The 23,090-nt window shown below is 34.8% G+C and overlaps 2 protein-coding genes across 2 annotated transcripts; both read left to right on the top strand.

Moving 5' to 3' along the window:
* Positions 1-11,643: 11,643 nt before the first annotated feature.
* LOC114745410 (transcription initiation factor TFIID subunit 7) lies at positions 11,644-16,183 on the top strand. The gene is made up of 6 exons (XM_028933564.1): positions 11,644-11,774; positions 13,854-13,970; positions 14,668-14,801; positions 14,888-15,007; positions 15,246-15,315; positions 15,812-16,183. The coding sequence occupies exons 2-6, from the start codon at positions 13,856-13,858 to the stop codon at positions 15,952-15,954; spliced, it is 582 nt and encodes a 193-aa protein (XP_028789397.1). The 5' UTR covers positions 11,644-11,774; positions 13,854-13,855; the 3' UTR covers positions 15,955-16,183.
* Positions 16,184-18,641: 2,458 nt separating this feature from the next.
* Positions 18,642-23,083, top strand: LOC114745408 (coatomer subunit beta-1-like; the record flags this gene model as incomplete). Its single annotated transcript, XM_028933563.1, has 4 exons — positions 18,642-20,896; positions 21,271-21,783; positions 22,766-22,851; positions 23,061-23,083. Coding segments are annotated over exons 1-4 (2,677 nt in total), but the record flags the coding sequence as incomplete, so codon positions are not given.
* Between the last annotated feature and the right edge of the window lie 7 nt (positions 23,084-23,090).

The raw sequence follows: 23,090 nt of genomic DNA, 5'->3' as shown, positions 1-23,090 counted from the left end.
TGATCAATGATCCAGTTCTTTCAATAACAAAAAGCGACGGTAAAATCCAAAAATCTTCTAAATATTTCTCTTCAAACTTTTCTCAGCCTTATTATTTATCTTAATTCTCTATTTCAAGGGATTCAAAATCTTAAGTGACCTTAAGCCTTTTCTCTAGATCTTTCTCAAGTCACTCTTTTAGTTTATCGATCACCTAATCGATCATGAGTTAATCCATAACTTGATCGACAAATATAGTTATCTATTTCAAAATCTTTCATCATATTTAATCAATAATGTAATCGATAAACCAGTTATCGATCATGATTTTGATCAAGGATGTTCAGTTCATAGTTATTGATATGATGTTTGATTGATTTCCTTCTCATCTACCATATGAATATTATTATCATTTGATTAGTTATCTTTCTTAGTTTCATTTTGAATGAAAAACTTGTTAGATTGAAGTATTGATACAGAATATGAAGCAACCTCAACGGTTATTTAAGCAGCCTGAAACCTACCATGTCAGAAGCATTAATGGCAAATACTGTTGCAACTGGGAAAACACGTAACCAAACTCTAAATGGCTAGAAGCTTTTCCATCTAATGGTTATTAAACTTCTCCAACTATAAAAGGCGCAAAGAAGCATTGAATGCAGAATTGAATACGCGAGCTACCTTATGCAATAACTCTTACTGTTGCATTTAATACTCTGTTTTTTTCCTACCGAGCTTCAGTGTTCCACATTCATTTACTCTGTGAGAGAGACTGAAACATCATCTTTAATCACTTTTTGAGTGTAACTCAAGAGTGTAGACTCTTGAGTGGGATTGTAACCTTACGGGTAGTAAGGGGAAGTGATTGAGATAATCAATTGCTATACTGAGGCACTAAGAGCCCGATTAATCTTGGACTATAGTGGAAATCTCAGAAGTGTTTTGAAGACTAGATGTAGGTCAAGTGGTAAGACCAAACCAGTATAAATTCGATGTCTTTGATCTGCGGTTAAATCCTTCTAACTCTAAGCTCTCTGTTTTTATTAAGTTTATTATTTCAATTCGATTAAAATTTTTATAACTCACCCATTTCACTCTCCTCTTAGGTGAGACTGCCACTAACAATATTATATATGAAGAACATGTTATGTCATCCTTCATTGTTGTTATTTTCGAATTAGTTGTTGTAATTTTCAAAGGTAGTCTTGTTATTGGTGGTGATGTAATCAGGCTAATCTGATAGTTTATGTGAAACTGATGTTATATATGAACATGTTATGTCATCCTTTATTGTTGTTATTTTTGAATTAGTTGTTGTAATTTTCAAAGGTAGTCTTCTTATTGGCAATGATGTAATCAGGCTAATCTGACAGTTTATGTGAAACTGATGTTATATATGAACATGTTATGTCATCCTTCATTGTTGTTATTTTCGGATTGGTTGTTGTAATTTTTAAATTTAGTCTTGTCATTGGCAGTGATGTAATCAGGCTTATCTGATAATTTATATTAGGGTTGAGCAAGTGACTTGTAACCTACTAGGCCTGCCCGTGGCCTGTAAATTTTTTTGCCCAAAAAATATACAAAATAGGCGGGCTCAAATAGGCGGGTTGGTAGAATAAACAGGTGGGCTACGGGTACACCAACGGGCTACCCGTGCTTGCTCGTATATAATTATATTTGTTTATATGCATTACTTTTATTATGATATATTATGTTTTCCACTTGCATAACAATAACAAGCCTCTGTTTAGTGGCCACAGCATGTTAGTCAAATTGGTTGCTTGTTCTTGAGTTTGATTCCCATAGCTTGAAATGAGATTTTTTTCCCCAACTTTTATATAAACTTAAAATTAAAAAAGAAATGATAATGAAACCATCATTTCCACATTTACCCACTTGGACATCTCCACATAATACCTATTGCTGTCATGAATGTTCTCTCTATACCTATCACTAAGAGTGAAAATAGGTTAGGCAGCCTGTAGCTTGGCCTGTATTTGGCCTAGTCTGACCTCGCCTGTTTCAAAATAGAAAAAGGCTAAAGCCTTTTTAATGGCCTGTTTAGCCTAATAAGCCAGGCCTAGGCTTTTTGGAAAGCCTGTTAGGCTTGTCAGGCCTAGCTTGGTCTATTTTTTATCTTATTTTAATTTTTAGTTTATACTTATATCTAGTCTTATTTTGAATTTTGATATATAATTATAACTTGTTTTTAATAATATTAACTGTAATTAAGATTTAAAATATTACTTATGACATTAAAATTTGAATAAAAGATAATAATAAAAAATAAATATTATGTAGCATGTATATCTTACATTTTTTTATTAGCTTATGTATTTTTTACTATGCATTTTGAAAATTTTAAAATTATAGGCTTTTTAACAGGCTCAGGCTAGGCTAGACCTTTATACAGGCCAGACTTAGGCTAGAAAAAAAGCCTGTTACAAGCCACAGGTCAGCATGTTACTAAATAGGCTTGACCTATTAACGACAAAGCCTGGCCTGGCCTGGCCTGTTTTCACCCCTACCCATCACTATTTTTTTCGTTCACCTCTCTCCTCCCACTCCTTTATCTCTTCTTTCTCTTCTCTCTCACCTTGTCACCGACATCTTCTCCTCTATCGCTGGGCACTCGACCATGCGATGGCAAATCTGCAACCAGTCACCCACCCTTATGGCCTCATTCGCTTAGCATCCAATTCTCGCCTCTTCTATGATTTCTCTGCATCCAGCTATCTGTAAATTTGCTTCTCTGTGCTCATCACTCTTCACCATGCCTTTGGCTCTCGACTCTCAAGTTCTTATTCTACAGTTCACTCAATTTAAATCTATTCCCCCAACAGTTATTGTTGTTAGCACTAAGGTTGTAATATTTACAAAAATTGTTCTGCTATGAATTTTTCTGTCATTTTTTGTTCTAAATTTGAAATTTAGCTTCCGTAATTGTTTGGTTGATCTTTTAACTTTTTCTGGGAGGCTTTTTTCCTGAAAAAATATGAGATAGTACTTGTCTGTCTTTAAGTTTGAATAGGTTCTAAATTTTTTTTCGGTTCTAAACAGATTCCCCATAACCCATTTTAACTTGCCCATTAATTCCTAACCCGTTTAAGATGAGCTTAAATGAGTTCATTACGGGTACGGGTTGCCCCATACCCATATAACCTTAAATGGGTAGGCTGCCCAACCCACCCGTTATGTTGCCCTAGTTTATATGAAATTGATGTTGTATATGAAGAATATATTATGTCATTCTTCATTGTTGTTATTTTTGGATTAGTTGTTGTAATTTTTAAATTTAGTCTTGTCATTGGCAGTGGTGTAATCAAGCTAATCTGATAGTTTATGTGAAATTGATTTTATATATGAAGAAGATGTTATGTCATCCTTCATTGTTGTTATTTTTGGATTAGATGTTGTAATTTTCAAATTTAGTCTTGTCATTGACAGTGATATAATCAGGCTAATCTGATAGTTTATGTGAAACTGATATTATATATGAAGAATATGTTATGTCATCCTTCATTGTTGTTATTTTTGGATTAGTTGTTGTAATTTGCAAATTTAGTCCTGTCATTGACAGTAATGTAATCAGACTAATCTAACAGTTTATGTGAAACTGATGTTATATATGAAGAACATGTCATCCTTCATTGTTGTTATTTTGAGATTACTTATTGTCATTTTTAAATTTAGTCTTGTCAACAGTTTATGTGAAATTGATGTTATATATAAAGAACATGTTATGCCATCCTTTATTGTTGTTATTTTTGGATTAGTTGTTGTCATTTTCAAATTTAGTCTTGTTTTTGGTAGTGATGTAATCAGACTAATCTAACAGTTTACGTGAAACTGATTTTATATATGAAGAACATGTTATGTCATCCTTTATTGTTGTTATTTTCAAATTTAGTTTTGTTATTGGCAGTAATGTAATTAGGCTAATTTGATAGTTTATGTGAAACTGATGTTATATATGGATAACATGTTATGTCATTCTTTATTGTTGTTATTTTTGGATTAGATGTTGTCATTTTCAAATAGATATGAACAGGACATATTCGAGTAAAATTAAGTGACTTTGAAAGAAATGGATGCCAACAACACAAATTCAATGTGGATGTTCCATCATCTGTTTTGTGCGGTTAAATTCATATTCATTAGTGTCACTAAGGGTAAAAATTTACATCATGTATTTCAACACACACTGATGTCATTAGGTACACCTATCTTTGTGAAGCATAATAATAGAACACACATCATCATAAACTGGAATTATATTCATTGACATGGCAAAGTACATATTAGGTCAACTTACAATGCACATTACATACAACAATCTAACAGAGAACAAGTGAATTATCATCTTAACATCAAGATACCTAGGACAAACGCCTTTTCTTTGACTTTCTCCTCTTGTGTGATTGTGGTTGTTGAATAAGATCCAATGTCTCGTCACGTTTTTCATTCATTTCATGATTCACCAAGCACCATGTCAGGTCACGACAAAAGCCAGCAACTTTTTACTTTATGTAGTTAAGGGTCACACTAGGTTCCCATCTTCTTAGTCACATTGTGTAGTGCACCCCACAATCCCTCCTGTGGACACAATAACATCAATATAGTTAGTTAACACCTCTGACATGTTCATTTACCAGAAAAATTCCAAATTGATAAGACTGTCAGGTTATTTTGCTGAGAAATTCTGCAAATATCATTTCAGATATTGGCTTTTTCTTAACCAGTCCTGGCTTGACCAAGTCCAAGATCATATTGAATCTCTTCCTTTGCAAAAAGATTTAGGTATGCTTTACTACGTTCAGTACTAACACAGAAAGTTGAATAATTTTAGAAGTACAAAAACCAGGGTAAATATAATGAGTTTTTTCTCACACAATCCTCCACAACCATTTCCACTGGGTCTTTGATGAGAACCTTTTTCCTCTTCCTTTTGTCCTTAGTCCCAAAATGTTCACTTATGGAGTCTAATAAGTAGAAATCGAATCTATTGGGCTGAATGGCAATGTAAAACTAGTGTTGGCCAATAAGAGCAGGACTAATTATGAAATCATATTAACCTAAGTTGTAGCCAATAAACTCAAAAGAATGACCTTTTTATATCTTTGGGCTTTCCAGGTTGGGTCAAGTGTCATCATGTTCTGCATGACATGAAATTGTCAATCCATTAATAGAGAACAAGTATCATTGGTATTTGGATTTGGATTTAAGTAACCTCACCATGAAATCCACACCAAAGATATGGCTCTTTCCTGGCCCCAACTCTACCTTTATGTCCTCTATCACTACCTTACATATCAAATTAAACACTTATAATAGACAGTGAAAATGTCATTTTGACACAATAATTTCACCAAATATTATCAAAGATAAGCATGGGTGTAGACACAGGGCTTCAAAAATACTATGTTATTTACTCTGTTTATTCCATGCAGGAAAAGCAGCTGTTGTTAGTCTATATCTTTATCAAACATTTTAATAACAATCCTGCAAACATTGTCAGAAGTTAGTGACAGAAAGTATGGTTTTGGAGACATCATCACTTGCCATCCCCATATAGTTTATTGTCCTTATCAATTCAATTGCTGTCATTGTTAGAACACACCGTGTTATTTAAAACTTAGGCCAACCAGGGATATACTTACTTCTTTCCCTCATCCTCATTCTTCGATCTACGGAAAATTAAAGTGAAAAAAATGTCTCTTTCCTCTTTTGGCTTCTTTATCCTCAGAGTTGTCTTGAACTCCATCCATGGAGATTTAATTGTGAAACTCTTTGCCCTTGTTAACCTCCTCAGTTCAGTCAATTTTTCAGGTTATGCTTCCTCCCCACTGTCACTACTCTCTATTCACGATCCAATAGCAAGGAAGATTGGTAGGGTTTACAGTCTTTGCATGTGTGTCTTCCTCACCCTCATCTTCTAAATCCTCAACCTCCTTATCATCATTTTTTACCTCTTCAACCACATAATCATGACCTCATTCCTTGTTATATGGTTATGTTCCTCCTCATCAACCACATAATCATGACCTCATTTCCTGTCATCATGGTCATGTTCCTCCTTATCCTCATCATCATCTCCTCCATGACTATCATGGTCACCCTCATTTTCCACCTTCTCAGCCATGTAATCATGACCTCCTTCCCTATCATAAAGGTCATGTTCTTCCTCTTCCTCATCCTCATCCTCATCCTGATTATCATCTCCTTTGCTGGTGTCATTCTCACCAAGTTCCTTATCTCCACTTCCCACTGTAAACTCTCTTGCAATCTCCTCTACCACTCAGTCAACATCTTTAGCTTCTTCATTTGCAACTTCATTAACAAAGTTACCACTTGCATCACTACCTGTTTCACCCCCTTCTTTAGTAGCGGCCTTCTCATTCCCCATCCCCTTCACTTTGGCATTTAATCTAATTTGCACTTTTATTAGCTCATCATCAAGACCTCTGGCTTTCTTTAAGCTTCTTCATGAAATGACCCCTTAACTCCTTTAATGCCTGCAAATACAATAAATAAAGATATGAAACAAAATTGATCACTATTATCATTCCCAACATCTGACTGGTAATCTGCAAATCAAGTCTTGTCATCTCAAGTATCAACCTTGCTAATAGAGTTACTTAAGCTCAGTTCAACCAAATTAACTTCTCTAAATTCCCACATACCGGATCTAAAGATCGTAGAATTGAACCTCATTGCCACTCGTTCCTTACAATATTCCCATGCTGCTATCTCTCTCTTTCTCCACCCTCTCCTTTATCCTCTTCTTGATCCAAAATTCAATGGGACTTGTTGAACCCCACCTAACAGTTTTTCCCAGTGGGAAATGCTCAGCAAAATATAGCTACAAAACCAAATATATATAGGTCACACTTCTGCAACAATAACATCAAACAAAATTATAGTAACTAATAAAAATATTGACTTACTGGTAGCAAATAAAGACACCCTCTAACATTGCAAGTTCTTTATTTTTCTTCTTCTTCTTTGTCATCTTCACAAAATCTTCTGTTTCCTTTCACAGGTTCTTAATGATTTATGTTGACCAATCATATTTTCCAAAGCCGTCCATCGTGTGATGCATCACTTTCAACAAACTTAAATGTATAGTTGTGCTTGACCCAAGACATAAAAAAGCTCCAACTATATAAAGCATAAATAGGAACTCAAAATTGTCATTTTCTGTCCCAAATAATATCTTCTTCAATATTTGGATAAATAGAACCTTCTAATATGTGTCCTTTAACCTCTTATATGTTGGATCATCCTTACCAATATCATATTTGACTTCCTCCCTACCGTGAGGTACACCTAGAAACTCATGAGCTTCTTTTGCTTCAATTGCCTCCCCTTGCCCCGTAATGGTAAAAAAAAAAGTGTTGGTAAGTCATAGGATCTCAATAATGACACAAGTAGATCACGTGGAAGTTGCTTCACATTCACATTAAACAGGTTCCCAAATCCCATCCTCTCAACTTTCTTCCTTAACTACTTATTCTTTTTCACATACTCTGCCAATAACTTAAATCTGGGCAATGAGCATCGGGTGTATAAGGAAACATCATACTTCTTCTCCCTTTTCTCTGGCTTCAATTTCTTTGCCTTCTCAGTATACCTATCTCTCTCTTCCTGAATCAACGCCTTTCACGCCTTCCCTACTTCAATTTTTTGTTCTATTGCATTTTTACACTTCTCTCCTCATTTTGCCATATAGTCCCTTGTAAACAACACGAGTCCACGATGTACTCCTTTGCTTGTGGACCTTTCCCCTTCTTTCAACACCATCTCATATAATTCTGCAAAATCATAAATGTACGGTCATTAAGTAATAAATGTTATACATATACTAAATCTCTGATTATTTCCTAATATGTTATGGTCATTTTCAGTTCTTTCATTGTCATTATGAATATAGTCATTACAGACTGAGAATATAGTCATTACAAGGAATACGATCATTTCCAATTCCTTCATTGTCATTACGAATATGGTTATTACAGACTAAGAATATCGTCATTAAATAAATATGGTCATTTCCAGTTCCTTCACTGTCATTATGAATATGGTCATTACAAACTAAGAATATGGTCATTACAATGAATATGGTTATTTCTAGTTCCTTCATTATCATTACGAATATAGTCATCAGAGACTGAGAATATGGTCATTACTATGAATATGGTCATTTTTCAATTCCTTCATAGTCATCACCAATATTTTCCTAGTCATTTGAAAACCTATTTTTTGCTAACATCACAATGCTCAACTTCATTATAAAAAAACACTACCACGCCACTGAGAATAAACCCTGAATCACCATTCCAGTCATTCACAAACTTAATCATGTCATTTCTAAATATTGACAAACCATTGCTTCCCCCACTCATCCAGAAACATCGACCACAGGACGAAACTTAAATCCCTACACTTAGCTTAGTTAAATGCCGCTGATGCTTGCTAACTGCAATGGTGAATCATTGATTGCCAACCTTTGTCCTCTCACCCAATCAGCCAGAGTCACGGACGTTCAACCTTAAATAGAATAGCCTTCCACTTCAAACTCCTCTCCTGTCTTACACACGCACCATTTCAACATCATCAACTTTCCAACTTATTGGCATTTTTAGGGCAGCAATGGGGATAGTGGAAGCGAGAAACTAGAAAGCATGACAAGGTTGGTTTGTGCCTCTCTCTTTCTCTCTACTTTCAAACTCTTCCATAAGGGCTTTCTTGTAATTGAACAACATTTTCATAATCCCCTATCAGGAAACACTTTCTAACTTGTCATTACATTTGCTTAGCTTCCTATTTTGGCATATAAGATTTTCAGGTTTCTTTCTATGTCATTTTCCCCATAAATTTTAATCTAATCATATTATTTTAAATATTGATTTGAATCAAGTCCACAAATTCACAATGAAATATTGTTCATTTATGACACCTCGAGATGCTTTGGTATTGAAAAAAAGCTGTGTCAAATAATCATGTCATGTATCTCTAGTGCGCCGTTTAAAGTGCTTCAAAATGATGAATCAGTAGATAAATTCAAGTCTTCAAGGAGTATCAGATAAGGGGATCCCATTTAACCTTGTATATCTACCCTATGTATGGAGGAACTTAGCCATATCATTTAATGGTGCGATTCACGAAGGGAAGTGGAAGCCTATTAAGCTTAATATGAATAGACCCCTCCTTTACATCTTTTCTTTGCTAATCATTTAATAATTTTTTGTGAAGCCTCAATTAATAAGCCAAATGAATGTGATGTTACAATGCATCAATATTTTTAGTGGGGTGTCAAGAAAAAGCATTTGTTTTTTTGAGTGTCAGATGGCAAAGTTAACTTGGTTTGGAAGAATGTTTTTCTTTAATTTTGAAGAAGATCTAAATATAGATTTTACTAGCTAGTTTATTCACTAGTTATGCAAAATGAGTCTTACACAATGGGAAAAAGCTATTTTAGCATCCATAATATGGTCTATTTAGAAGAGTAAAAATAGATTCCCATATGAACATTTGCCTATTAACCCTGTGTTTAATTTTGGGCAAGCGCAACAACTTGTTCAAGGTTTTTAGGACGCAAAAGGCTAGATCGCCAACCCTAACATTCATGAGAAACAAGCTGTTTGAGAAAGAGAGGAGAATGTCAAGTGGTGTCCACCTATTGGGAACGCTCTCAAAATCAATGTAGACTGCGCAATGAATTCTGAGGATGGAACTGCTGCGATCGCTTTTGTGGTTCTAGACACAAATAGATGGGTGCTTGACAGAGGAACTAGAAAAATCGCTATTGACTCATGCTTGTTAGCAAAAGATGCTGCGTTATAGCTTGCTATAAACTACGCTGTTGAGAATGAATTAGATAAGGTTCAATTTGAATTAGACAACCAAGTGCATATTCAGTCTATTAATAATCAAGTTCCAGTCCCCGGATGGAAAATGAAATTATCCTTCAAAATTTGTATTTTTCAAGGAACCTGTTAAGGAACCATGTTTGTGTTTAGATTCCACATGAGGCAAATTCTATGGTTGATTAGGTAGCTAAAGCCGCTTGGGTTGGTCTTTGATTTTTTGTTGGTTATCTTCGAACGCTATATCTTTAATTTTTATGGAACGAATCTGATTTAATGGCCAAAAAAAAAAGAGGTGTCAAGAAAAAGCATGAATAGGTCAAAAATCAAAATATGCTTCTCTGACAACTATAAAAATAATTATTATTAATAAGTAAATTGAATAATCTAATAATAATTATTAATAAATAATTTTTTTTAAAAAAAACATCAGGTCGATGTCTCGTCCCATCCTGGTTACGATCCCGTCTTGTCTTGTACTTGTCCTATCCAAAAAAATTTTTGTTCTGTCCCCTCCTGTTCCAAACCCATCAAGACCTAGATAGGACAGGACAAATTATACACCCCTACTTCAAAAGTCCTGTCTGTTCAAAAGTTTTTTTTTTTAACAAGCTAGATTTAGGCTCGCTGACAAGCATGTTAAGCCTATGAGGTAGCTTGGGCCTGTTATAATTTTTAGGTACATGTCATAATTTTAATTAATCCCTTTCATAGAAACCTTTTCTGAAACAATCAATCTCTTTCATAAATCTAGCCACTCTTTGGTCTATCGCGCTCAAGTTTTCCGACCTCCATTCTCCAATTTGAAGCCTGAAACCTCTCTCAAATATTCATCGGATCCAATCCATAAAAATTTACTCCATTTCAAACAAGCATTTAACTAAAAAACGTGGTGAATAATTAAGCTTATCTTGCATCTAACTGTATCCTAAAGTCAAAACACTTTTTCTACTTTTTTTCATTTAATTTTTATAGTATCTTTAATTATTATAAGTATATATTTATTCATATACTTCTAATTTGTTAATTTGACAGAGAAAACAAGTTAGCAGATAATATGTAGCTCTTGTTGAGCATATATACATCTAAATAAAATTAAAACCAATCATATTACAAATAATATATAAATATGAGGTAATAGTTATGGGCATGATAAGCATTTGCTATGTATTTTAATTAACCTCGTAAAAATACAAGCTTATGAATAGGTTTTAGGTCAGGCGCCACTTTTATACAAGCCAGGCTTAAGATGAATAAAAAACTTATAACAGACCACATATCAGATTCATATCAACAGGCTTCAAAACAAACTTATCATGTTAAAGGTGAAGACTGGCCTAGTTTATTTTCCTTCTTATCCATCCTTATTCATCTTTATCTGTATATTCACCTGAATAACTTTTATTCCAAAGAAAGATGAGTGGCAATAATTTGTCTAGCAACTTGGGGGGAATGTGACGCATACACTAGCTCTTTATTCCAGGTCACGGGATTTGAAATCGAATGATGGGGCAAAATAAAATCAGCCGCCTTTTGTACAAACTCTGAAGTAGCCGACCTTAGTGCACAGCCCACAATGGATGGTTAATTGAAATTTACTTGTAAATTATATTTTTCTTTTAAAATTGTAAATTTTTTTCAACAAAAAATTCTAAATTCTTCTCTAGGAGTATGTTTTTTTAAACAAACACAAAACGATAGCATTAGGAAGCAGAATCTTGAAAAATGGAGAATAGGTGATTTTTTTTTAACGAAATCAAAATCATTTGAACAGCTGAAGCCTGAAGGGAAGGGCGCAAACGACGCAAAGGCGCGAAGCAGGTCGGCATCTCATCTTGGCTGGGCTCTCCGGGGGAGATTGAGCTCGTTGCCGTCGTGCTCGTAAGGGAAAGAGGAAGAGGCAGATTCAATCGGTCACTAGAGGTATCTGATCCCTCATCTAATTCCGCGTGAAACCAAATAATGGTATAATACATATATATATGTATGCGTTTTTCAATAATGATTTGATTGATTCGATTAGATTCAAATAATTTAATCAGTACTTAATTTATGGCTATTGACGGAAGCCGCTCTTCGTTAGTGTCTAATAAAGCCGCTCTGAGTCCGACACTTGCCTAAGCCAACTTCTTTCTTCATTCACTTTGATTGTGTTAGGTGCTCATTCTCTTCCTCACTTTCCTCTTTCTTTTCAAATCCAAATAACTGGTCTAATTTGAATGATTTAGGGATCTTCTCGTTAGGTATTCTCATGTTGTTTACAACATAACATCTTGATATATGTGTAGTTAAGGTCATAGTTTCGATCTTTTGTTCGTAAGGTCAATGCTTTATCCCAGGATTGATGAAACTGTACTTGTTGTGATTGGTAGAACTTGAATATTGTCTGTGCATTGTTTGGTGGAAAGGATTTAGAGTGGAGAATGCATATATGATTATGTTAACTATTGCACTCTAGATGTTTGTTGAAATGCTTGAGGAGGAAAAATAAATAACCACCAAGCTGGTTAGCTTTGATCACTTCAAACTTGTTTAGACTCTAGTTTATGAGATATTCAATCCTCATATAAGCAGACAAGTATTACAGATGCGGCACTTACGTTTCATTAGAGTTATTAAGAGCCAAATTACTTTGTTAAATTCAGTTGATGGAATTTCATCTTTAAATCTGATTGTTATTGAAAATTAAGTTATTTCTATGTCTCTCGTGGTTGGAGAGTATTGTAAGAAAGTTGGTAAATTGGACAAGTCAACATTTGCTTAAATGCATATTATTGATAATCACTTGGCTAAAGTGTGGAGGTTTAGGTTATTTTCATTTGATGGGAACCTAAAGTAGTTTATTTTTCTAAATGGAATTAAGGGGTTGAAGTGGTGAATTTTGAAAAAATATAGTCAGTACCCAGACAATAAAATTTAGAATGGTTTTGTATGAGTACATAGAAGGAATAATAACTTTTCCTTTGGATGCATAGGAAACTACAAGGTTAGAAATCCATTTACTATTTTATTCTCTTTTTTTTTCCTTGGGTTGAATTGGTGTGGATGACTCAAAATAGTGAAAACGTTTCCTCATGTACATTGGTACATGATATTACAAGTATAATCGGCTGCATTTTTATGTGGTTCATTTATCAGACTAATCGGACATGCATTCATCTTCATAGTAGCTGATTATTTGTAGAATTCTATTTCTTTATCAATAGAGTAGTTTCTCTTGCTCCTAGTCTATATTTTGGAATGCGATCTGATCTGGAACTCTGTAATATAGGCCTTTTGGGCTCCATATAGTGGTAGAATGCTGTCCTTGGGTTCCTTATGTGGGTGATATTCCCACATGGTTCATTAAAAGTCATTTCTGTCAATGAGAAAATTATTGTTTGCAGATATATAGTCTGTGGTGGAAAACCTTTTACGCAATAGAAACAGTAGTCAATTTATTATTAAGTGGTAACAATCAGGAAAAGCAAACAAAAGGAGGTGCCTTCTTAGTTAATCCAACAGCTCCATTGGAGCTACAAGTGGTATCCCTTTCAGTCTCATAGTAGAGAACCCTTTTGCACGTTAACCTGGCTTTTACAGGTTGAGATATTTGGTTTTGTGAAACACAGAAAATATTTTGGTTGAGTGAAACAAAAAGCTCAGCTCAGCTGCTGCAGCATGCTAGATGGTTTCTGTTGAAATCTATGTATGTTGTAAAGTGTTCTATGAGGGTATAGTATGTGTATAAGCAGACATCTTAACAGTTATTCAATGAAAATAACAAAAAACTGGTATAATTCAAAAAGTATTGCGGTCTCAGGACTTGAGTGGCCTGACATGTTACGTTGACGGAGCTATACCAGGATGTATTTTACATTTATATCAATGAGCTGGTGCTATATTTTCCTTGACGTTGTTAGGCTGTTTTATAGATCTTGACTCTGTGGAAAAAGCTCACTGTTGCCTGATTTGAAGCTATCCCTATTGTAACGTTTTTTCTTTTTAAATTATCGATTCAAGTCATGGAGGAGCAATTCATACTTAGAGTTCCACCAGCTGTTGCTGAGCGTATAGAACGTCTTCTCAATGAAAATGCTTCTTCGTCTGATGACAAGTCATTAGATTTGTCATTTCCTGGTGAGCATTTTGTTTTATAATTTATTAATATTAATTTACTTTTGACATCAAAAGGAGGATCTAATGATCCTTACTCTAATTCTACAATTTGATCTTACTGGTACAGAAGATTTCAATCTAAATAACTTTGCTTCTCTATACCTTTACTTCTATTAGAAATAGAACCTACATGGGGGTTGATGTCCCTCAGTTTGTTGGATTTGATGTTGGCTGAAACACTGGTTCATTGCTTTTCACAAATTCAGGACATGCCAGTGATGCTGATTTGCATTTGAATGAAAATGTGCTGTCAATATGCATTCCTTCATCAAATGAAGTCTATGGGCTTTAATGTTTTAAATTGCATGCAACCAATTGCATGCCAACGTTTGATCAACATTCGTTACGTTTATGCTATATTAATGGGAATTTTGTATGAGTCAATCTGAGAATACTCCTGATTGTAGCACGTGCACTCCTACGATAGAAACACATTTGAAATCAATGGTTGTTTTACTGCTGATGTATCGCTATATTGGATTGGTCTTCCCCGTACAAAGATAAGTAGGAATCTAAATCTTTTTAGAGTTATTGCAGTTTCACACATCGATCTCTATTTTGTTCTTGATATGTCAAATTTTACAGCTTTCTATTTGTAAACATCTGTACATTATAATCTCTTTCCTTATGCTCATGTATCTTCTTTTCCATTCAACAGAGGATGGGAGGAGTGGTACATTTAGCATTGGGGATGATCATTTCCCCGCATCTCTGTTGGACCTTCCTTGTGTGGTGGAATCCTACAAAACATATGACGATAGTTGCTTGATAAAGACTGCTGATATTGGTCAGGTAATTTTCCCCTTGCAATGATCAATCGTCCTTGATTCAACTATTCAAGTGTAATTCTGCTAGATGAATTTCTTGGGTTGAAGCAGATGATTATGGTTAGAGAACCTGATGATGCGGCTCCAGATGTGATTGAGTACAGACACGGTCTCACCCCACCCATGAGAGATGCCCGCAAGCGCAGATTTAGGAGAGAACCGGATCTAAATGTACTAATATTCTCACCTATCTTATCGCTGAAATATACTGACGTAGCATTCATAATTTTGGTGGAGTTCCTTACTAAATTTGCCAGCCACTCGTCTGTATTATTACAGAAGAGGTTGGAAGACAATGCAGCTACTTCTCTTTGTAGAAACAACTATCTGCAAAGCATGTTTGATGGGGAATTTATGTTCGGTTATCTCTATTTTCTGATCTTATGATTCGTCTTTTTACATGTTGCAGCCTGAGCTTGTATCACGAGTTGAGAAAGATCTTCTGAAGATCATGGCTGGAGGAACAGCGGACAATGTTGATATCCTTGTTTTGTGTTAAAGTAAATTGTTTAGCTGAAAAAAGTTTTAGTCCAGTTTTTGATGCAAAATTGCAAATTCACAGTCCTCATTTAGTTTACATTTTGTGTGAAAATGGGAATAGGTTTTAATGCCAGTAGCCATATGGTTTGAAAGAAAGATGGTTTTATAGTTGTTTGCTTTTGGCGTTATCTTTTCTCTTCTTTGCTTTTGAAAAATTGATGGAGTGAACTAGAGTAGCTCTTTGCATCAATGGCGAATGCCAGGGGTTGCGGGTTCAGGTTGTCTATTGATCTACTGGTTCTGTCCCTCTAGATGCTCATGAAGTTGGCCTACTTTTTGTGCATTTGGAGAGGACACGACCAAAAGATCAAGAGAGAAGTTATACTCAGGAGTTGCTTTAATGTTACATGTCCATTTTGGAAAGAGAGTTAGAATTTCATGGTTACGACTTAATTTTTTCCTTCTGTTTTGATTGTTTCCTTTACTGAGATACACATGTGGAAGCAGCTGAGCAAGAGGCAGGGGCTAATAAAAAAGCAGCGGCCGCGCCTGTCACAAAAGATGATGCTCCCCAGACTGTTACAAATGCTGGGGAGGCTGATAGGAGTGACTCTGACGAATCTGATGACTCTGTCTGATTGTAATCAGTTACAAATCTCAAAGGAAGCTTGTGCAGCAGCAATGATGGGAAGCTCACGTTCTGTGGCTTTTTCTGTTTTATTTTAAATCTGTTGTAGATAAGAATATCTCCCATACTATGGCCTACTGTGTGTATTTGCCATCCTGTATTATGTACTTTAACTTCTAATTTGCTGGTTATATTGTTAGACCATCTATAACAGCATCTCAGGTAGATCATGACCAATATACTCTTCCGGTCCTAAATATAAGATCCATTTTGTAGTGTTGCATTACAAAATAGATCTTATATTTAGGATCGGGGGAAAATTGCCATGAGTTAGGGCCCATTTGGTTTAATGACTGACCCTTTGGTGATCTTGTGCAGTATTGATTACTATAGGCTTAGATGGGATGTCATTGGGAATGAGTTAATTTTTATATTCAATTAAGTAGATAAAAAATGAAAAGACCCAATCAACACAGTTGATTTTGGTGTAATGCTCCGTTAGATTGTTTGGGACTCAAAGTCCTAGGAAAGATGCTTGTGCTATGAGGAGTAGCTATGAACCTCAAATTGAATTAGGGGGTGTTTGGATATTCTCAAACCATGGTTTGGAGAATAGCTTCTGAAGAATAGATTCTGGGGAGAATAGATTTTTTGAAGAATAGATTTTGTGAAAAAGTGATTCTGAGACCAGAAGGACTTTTTACATATACAAATTACTAAAAAAGGCATAAGTTAATATGATAATTACAGAAAAAATATATTTTATGATATATTTTAATTTGAAGGAATAAAATTGTTAATAATATATTTTTTATTAACATAATTAATAATACATAAGATAATATAATTAATAAATAATTAATATGTATATATTTATAATATATAAGATTAAATATATTTATAAAAAAATTTCTTTATAAAAAAAAACAAGATATATATCTTATAGGCTCTCACACTCTTTTTTTTTTTTTTCCAAAAACAAAAATTTTTTGCTTTTTCCAAAACTATGGTTTTGTAGCTAAAACCATGGTTTTGACTCAAAATCATGGTTTTGGTTTTTTTAAGAGTGTTTGGGTGATTTTTTCCCAAACCATGGTTTGGGTTATCACCCAAACACTCCCTTAGTCGGCTCCTGCTTTTTATTTAAAAATGAGTAGTTTATAAATTAAAAAATTTCTATTTTTAACGCTGCAGTTTTAAGCTTTTAAGTTGTATTTTAATAAGTTAAATTTATTTATTTTCAGATAAAATATTTTAACAATAATTTCTTTAAAATATTAAATCTGATATGTTTATTATTTTGATTGATAGTGGAGATGAAATTCTGAGATTCTGGGAGAAAGGAATTCTCTGTTATTTTCAAAAGATACGCGCGAGAGGGTGTGTGTGTATAACACTGAGCTAGAAATAAAAATTTTTCCCCAACACATCTCCCTTGTCTGGTTTAAACTTTTTCCAACTTCTTTTGGCCAAAATCCAACTCCCTGGTGTTGAGTTTGGCTAGAATCACCTGTTTTTTTCCCCCTCCTCATCGCCAGAATCACCTGGTGTTAAAATTAGGTTTTTTGAGAGTGATTTTTTGATGTTTGAGATAAGGATTTGAGAGAAATTTTATTTTGAACCGTATGAAAGTACTCCTCCGGTCCTTATTATAAGACCCAATTTGACTTTTTATTTGGTCCTAATTATAAGACCCAATCCATTTTCTCTCTTATATTTATGCATTTTTTTCCAAGATAATCTTTCTAATAATGACAGTTTTAGCCAATATACTTAATTAGCAAGGATATTTTAGGAATGACAACACTTATTTATTATAAATAACCAACTTAACTTATTTCCTTAATCTCCTCAAATAAGTCAATTGGGTCTTATAATTAGGATCGGAGGAGTATTTATTTAAGTGCTTTTAAGAGGTTCACAAACTTCCCGTTAATTTTAAACAAATTGGGCATAGATTAGATTAGAAAATTATCAATATTAAAATATACTATCTATGGTCCTTAATATAAAACTTAACTAATCTGAAGAGATTAAAAAAATTATTACATTACTTAATTATAGCATATGTTACATGATTTCTTTAAAATATTTATATGTATTATTAGATAATACTACCTTTCATCTTTAATATAAGAGCTATTTGACTAATTTGGATAAATTAATGAAATTTGTTAAGTTAGTTATTTGTAACAAATATGAATTGAATTTTCTAAAATATTCTTTTAATCAAATCACCTTTGGATGGAAATCTTCATAATATGTGTAATAAATAAAGATACTTGAAAGAATGAATTATAAATTTAGAAGGCAAAGTAGATTGAAATCTTATATTTAAAATTAAATATGATTCCTAATTGGTTTTTATATTAAGGAGCGGAGATGGTATATTGATTTATAAGTGAGGCAATTTGATTGGAAGAAAAATGATAGATATAAATACTTTAAAATAATTTAATAATATTTTTAATATCTTTAAATTAGTTGACTAGTTTTTATAATAAATATTCGACGTATATGCAACAATGTAAAGGTATTATTTTATACATTATTCATTGCAAGCCCAATGAATTGGACTCAGATCAGTGATACTTGAACTTGGAAAATCAACGGGATTATAATCGGCCCATCAGCCTATCTATCAATTTTTTTCCCAAAAAAAAAATTGTTATTTTCTCATTTCTTTGCTTTCAGCCGAGAAACGAAGTCATGAACTCATAGATCTGCTCGCGCTTTCTCTCCTCTCCCCCCTTCTGATCCAATTGCATATTGGTAAGCACGAGGCGGATCGTGCTCAAGAAATTTCAAATTCTCATTGCTTCTCAAGCTCTGATTTCAGATCTGACGCAGAGAAGTCTCTGAATTCTCTCAATTTTCAGATCCAAATCTCGTAGACGATGGACAAGTCTTGCACTCTGCTTGTTCACTTCGACAAGGGCACCCCTGCGCTAGCCAACGAGATCAAAGAAGCTCTCGAAGGAAATGATGTACCCGCCAAGGTTGACGCTTTGAAGAAAGCTATCATGCTTTTGCTCAATGGAGAGACTATTCCCCAACTGTTTATCACCATCATCCGCTATGTGCTTCCTTCCGAAGACCACACTGTTCAGAAACTTCTCCTTCTCTATTTGGAGATCATTGAGAAAACTGATTCGAGAGGTAAGGTTCTTCCTGAAATGATTTTAATTTGCCAGAACCTTCGCAATAATCTGCAACATCCGAATGAGTATATTCGTGGGGTCACATTGCGATTCCTTTGTCGATTAAATGAGACCGAGATTATTGAGCCTTTAATTCCTTCGATTCTGACCAATTTGGAGCACCGACATCCTTTTGTTCGAAGAAATGCCGTGCTGGCTGTCATGTCTGTCTACAGACTTCCCCAAGGTGAGCAATTGCTCGATAGTGCTCCGGAAATTATCGAGAAGTTCTTGTCCACGGAGCAGGATCCTTCCAGTAAGCGAAATGCTTTCCTTATGCTCTTTAATTGTGCTCAGGACCGCGCGGTCAGTTACCTTTTTACCCATATTGATAGAATCAACGATTGGGGTGAACAACTTCAGATGGTTGTCTTGGAATTAATTAGGAAGGTCTGTAGGTCAAATAAAGCTGAGAAGGGAAAATATATTAAGATCATTATATCTTTGTTGAATGCTCCATCCACTGCTGTCGTTTATGAATGTGCTAGTACACTCGTTTCACTCTCCTCTGCCCCTACAGCTATTAGAGCTGCAGCTAGTACCTATTGTCAACTTTTGCTTTCTCAGAGTGATAATAATGTGAAACTTATTGTACTTGATAGGCTAAATGAACTTAAGTCTACAAATAGGGACATTATGGTGGAAATGGTTATGGATGTTCTTAGAGCGCTTTCAAGTCCAAATCTTGATATTAAGAGGAAGACAATTGACATTGTTCTGGACTTGATAACTCCTAGGAATGTTGATGAGGTTGTTATGATGCTAAAGAAAGAAGTTGTAAAAACACAGAGTGGAGAGCATGAGAAGAATGGTGAGTATAGGCAGATGCTGGTGCAGGCTATACATTCTTGTGCTATCAAGTTCCCAGAGGTGGCAAGCACTGTTGTGCACCTGTTGATGGATTTCTTGGGTGATAGTAATGTGGCTTCGGCCATGGATGTTGTCGTCTTTGTGCGTGAGATCATTGAAACAAATCCAAAATTACGTATTTCAATAATCACCAGGCTGTTGGATACTTTCTATCAAATTCGTGCTGCAAGGGTGTGTTCATGTGCTCTATGGATAATTGGTGAATACTGCCTCTCCCTTTCAGAAGTTGAAAGTGGAATTGCAACTATTAAGCAGTGTCTTGGGGACCTCCCATTTTATACTCCCTCTGAGGAAGGAGAGGTGCAAGATACATCTAAAAGCACGCAGCCATTGAGCTCAACCACTGTGTCTGTGTCTTCTAGGAGGCCTGCTATTCTTGCTGATGGGACCTATGCGACCCAAAGTGCTGCACTGGAAACTGTTATGTCACCACCTACCCTTGTGCAGGGTTCATTGACTTCAATTGGGAACTTGAGATCACTGATTCTGTCAGGAGATTTCTTTCTCGGGGCAGTTGTTGCTTGTACACTCACGAAACTTGTCTTGAGGTTGGAAGAGGTTCAGACTTCAAAAGTTGAAGTTAACAGAGCAACTTCGCAAGCCTTGTTGATCATGGTTTCAATGCTGCAGCTGGGTCAATCATCAATTCTCCCACATCCAATTGATAATGATTCTCATGACAGGATTGTCCTTTGCATTAGATTGCTTTGCAATACAGGAGATGATGTAAGGAAGATATGGCTGCAATCATGCAGACAAAGCTTTGTTAAAATGCTTGCTGATAAACAGCATCGTGAAACTGAAGAGAATAAAGCGAAGGCTCAAATAACTAACGCACAGCCTGATGATCTTATTGATTTTTACCATTTGAAGAGTAGGAAGGTGTGTTGGCAGTCATTATCTGCTCTCTTTAAAGTTCCTGTAATTGAATTATTGCCTAGTTACGTGCTTTGACATTTTCATTTCTTATGGTTTCCTCGTAAGCTAATTTTTAAAGTTGGACACATTGATGATGATGTGAATTCCTGGTGTTTTATCCATTTTTGGATGTCATGGATGATAAAATTCTACAACTTATTTTTTCTGTTTATAAATTGTTCTTTTATTTTTGTGCCAATCAAAGGGAACTAGTTTTCTGTTTTCAATCTATGTCTGTACTAAATGTAAATCAGCACTTAGCGTTCAGCACTCTATCTGTGTTTTTCTTGCTCGGAACAGTCAAGTTTTATTAACTAATTTCTTTTTATCTACTTTAGGGCATGAGTCAGCTTGAGTTGGAAGATGAGGTTCAAGATGATCTCAAACGTGCCACTGGAGAGTTCACCAAGGATGGGGATGATGCAAATAAGCTCAACCGCATTCTTCAGCTTACTGGATTTAGTGATCCGGTCTATGCTGAAGCATATGTCACAGTGCACCACTATGACATTGTTCTTGATGTTACTGTCATCAACCGCACCAAGGAGACCCTTCAGAATTTGTGTTTGGAGTTGGCTACCATGGGTGATCTCAAACTTGTTGAGCGCCCACAAAACTATACACTAGCTCCAGAGTCAAGCAAACAGATTAAGGCCAATATCAAGGTGTCTTCTACAGAAACAGGGGTTATATTTGGTAACATAGTCTATGAAACATCTTCAAATGTGCTTGAGAGAACAGTTATAGTGCTCAATGACATACATATTGATATAATGGATTACATATCCCCTGCATCTTGTGCTGATGTGGCATTTAGAACTATGTGGGCTGAGTTTGAATGGGAAAACAAGGTATATCTTCCTCGTATCTCTCATTCTGTGGCAATATAGATCTATAGAACTACTTGTTCATTGCTCACGCCTTCGTTATAGCAAAACCAAAAAGTTCATAGATTATCATTGCAATGACCATGTGCTCATTTAGTAATTCTTTCGTAGTATCTTTATTATGTGTTGATGCAGCCCTTATAAGGACACTCGGAGATAATGATTATATATATCTCATTCCAAAATAAAATAAAATATTTTTTTTAGATTATAAATCTTTTAAAATCAAAATATTATTAAGTTAATAAAGTACAGCATCTGCATGCTTTTGCTCTTGCAGGTATTTTTTTAGTGCATGGATATGATACATGAGACTTGTTTCATAATATGATATCATCCGTGTCATGTGCAATTGATGATGATATCTTTATGGTTGAGATAATGGAATAATGGCATTGAGAGTTTGATAGTTTTGCAGCTTGTGATTTCTGTAGTTATAGTTTTGCCGAATTAACTAATATTTTCTATGCTGGTTTCTACCCTGATAATACTGATTGGAGATTTGGTAAAAAAAAAAAAATTCTCAGTAAATAAATTATTATTTCTTATCAGTGGTTGGTTGTTTTGGGTGGGTTTTTCACAAGTGATATGAATAATCCCCTGAGCATAATGAGATTATCTATTTTCTGTCACAGCTACCCTTTTTTGGTGAATAAGGAAGTCGTTTTTGGTAAAATTTGTTTACTCTATTTGAGTTAGGCACCTCATACTGTATCTTCTGTTTTATTTTTGCATGATATTTGTCTTTATAGACTATAGTGTCTATTTTACAACAGCAGCTTGAATTCACGGAGTTAATAATATATATAATTTGATTTCCATGGTTGAGCAATCAAATATGTTGATATAGGTTCTTACACAGATATCACCCTTCAGGGAACTCGTCTCTACAATATTTGGATATATCTGATTCCACTTGCGTATTAACATCAATTCATGTTTCTAGGTTGCTGTAAATACTGTAATACAAGATGAAAGAGAGTTCCTGAACCACATTATCAAGTCGACAAATATGAAGTGCCTGACTCCACCGTATGTTCCCAAACTTTCTCCTCAAGATTCTGATATTGACTTTGTTATCACTCTATGATCTACTCGTTTCACGAGAACATGCAAGAAACTTCTGATAGCTGTTATATCTGAAATTGACAATTATAGAATTTAGGTTGAAGACTCAATGCATTGTGATTAACTGATACCCATATTCTGTTTCTGTTTTGTCTCGCTGTGTTGAACTTCAGATCGGCATTAGAAGGGGATTGTGGTTCCTA

The sequence above is a fragment of the Neltuma alba genome, unplaced genomic scaffold (genome assembly GCF_004799145.2).
Source record: "Neltuma alba isolate B1F8T4 unplaced genomic scaffold, ASM479914v2 tig00004662_pilon, whole genome shotgun sequence".
NCBI lineage: Eukaryota > Viridiplantae > Streptophyta > Magnoliopsida > Fabales > Fabaceae > Neltuma > Neltuma alba.
Note: the sequence above shows the minus strand (reverse complement) of the source record. Positions and strands in the feature narration are given on the sequence as shown.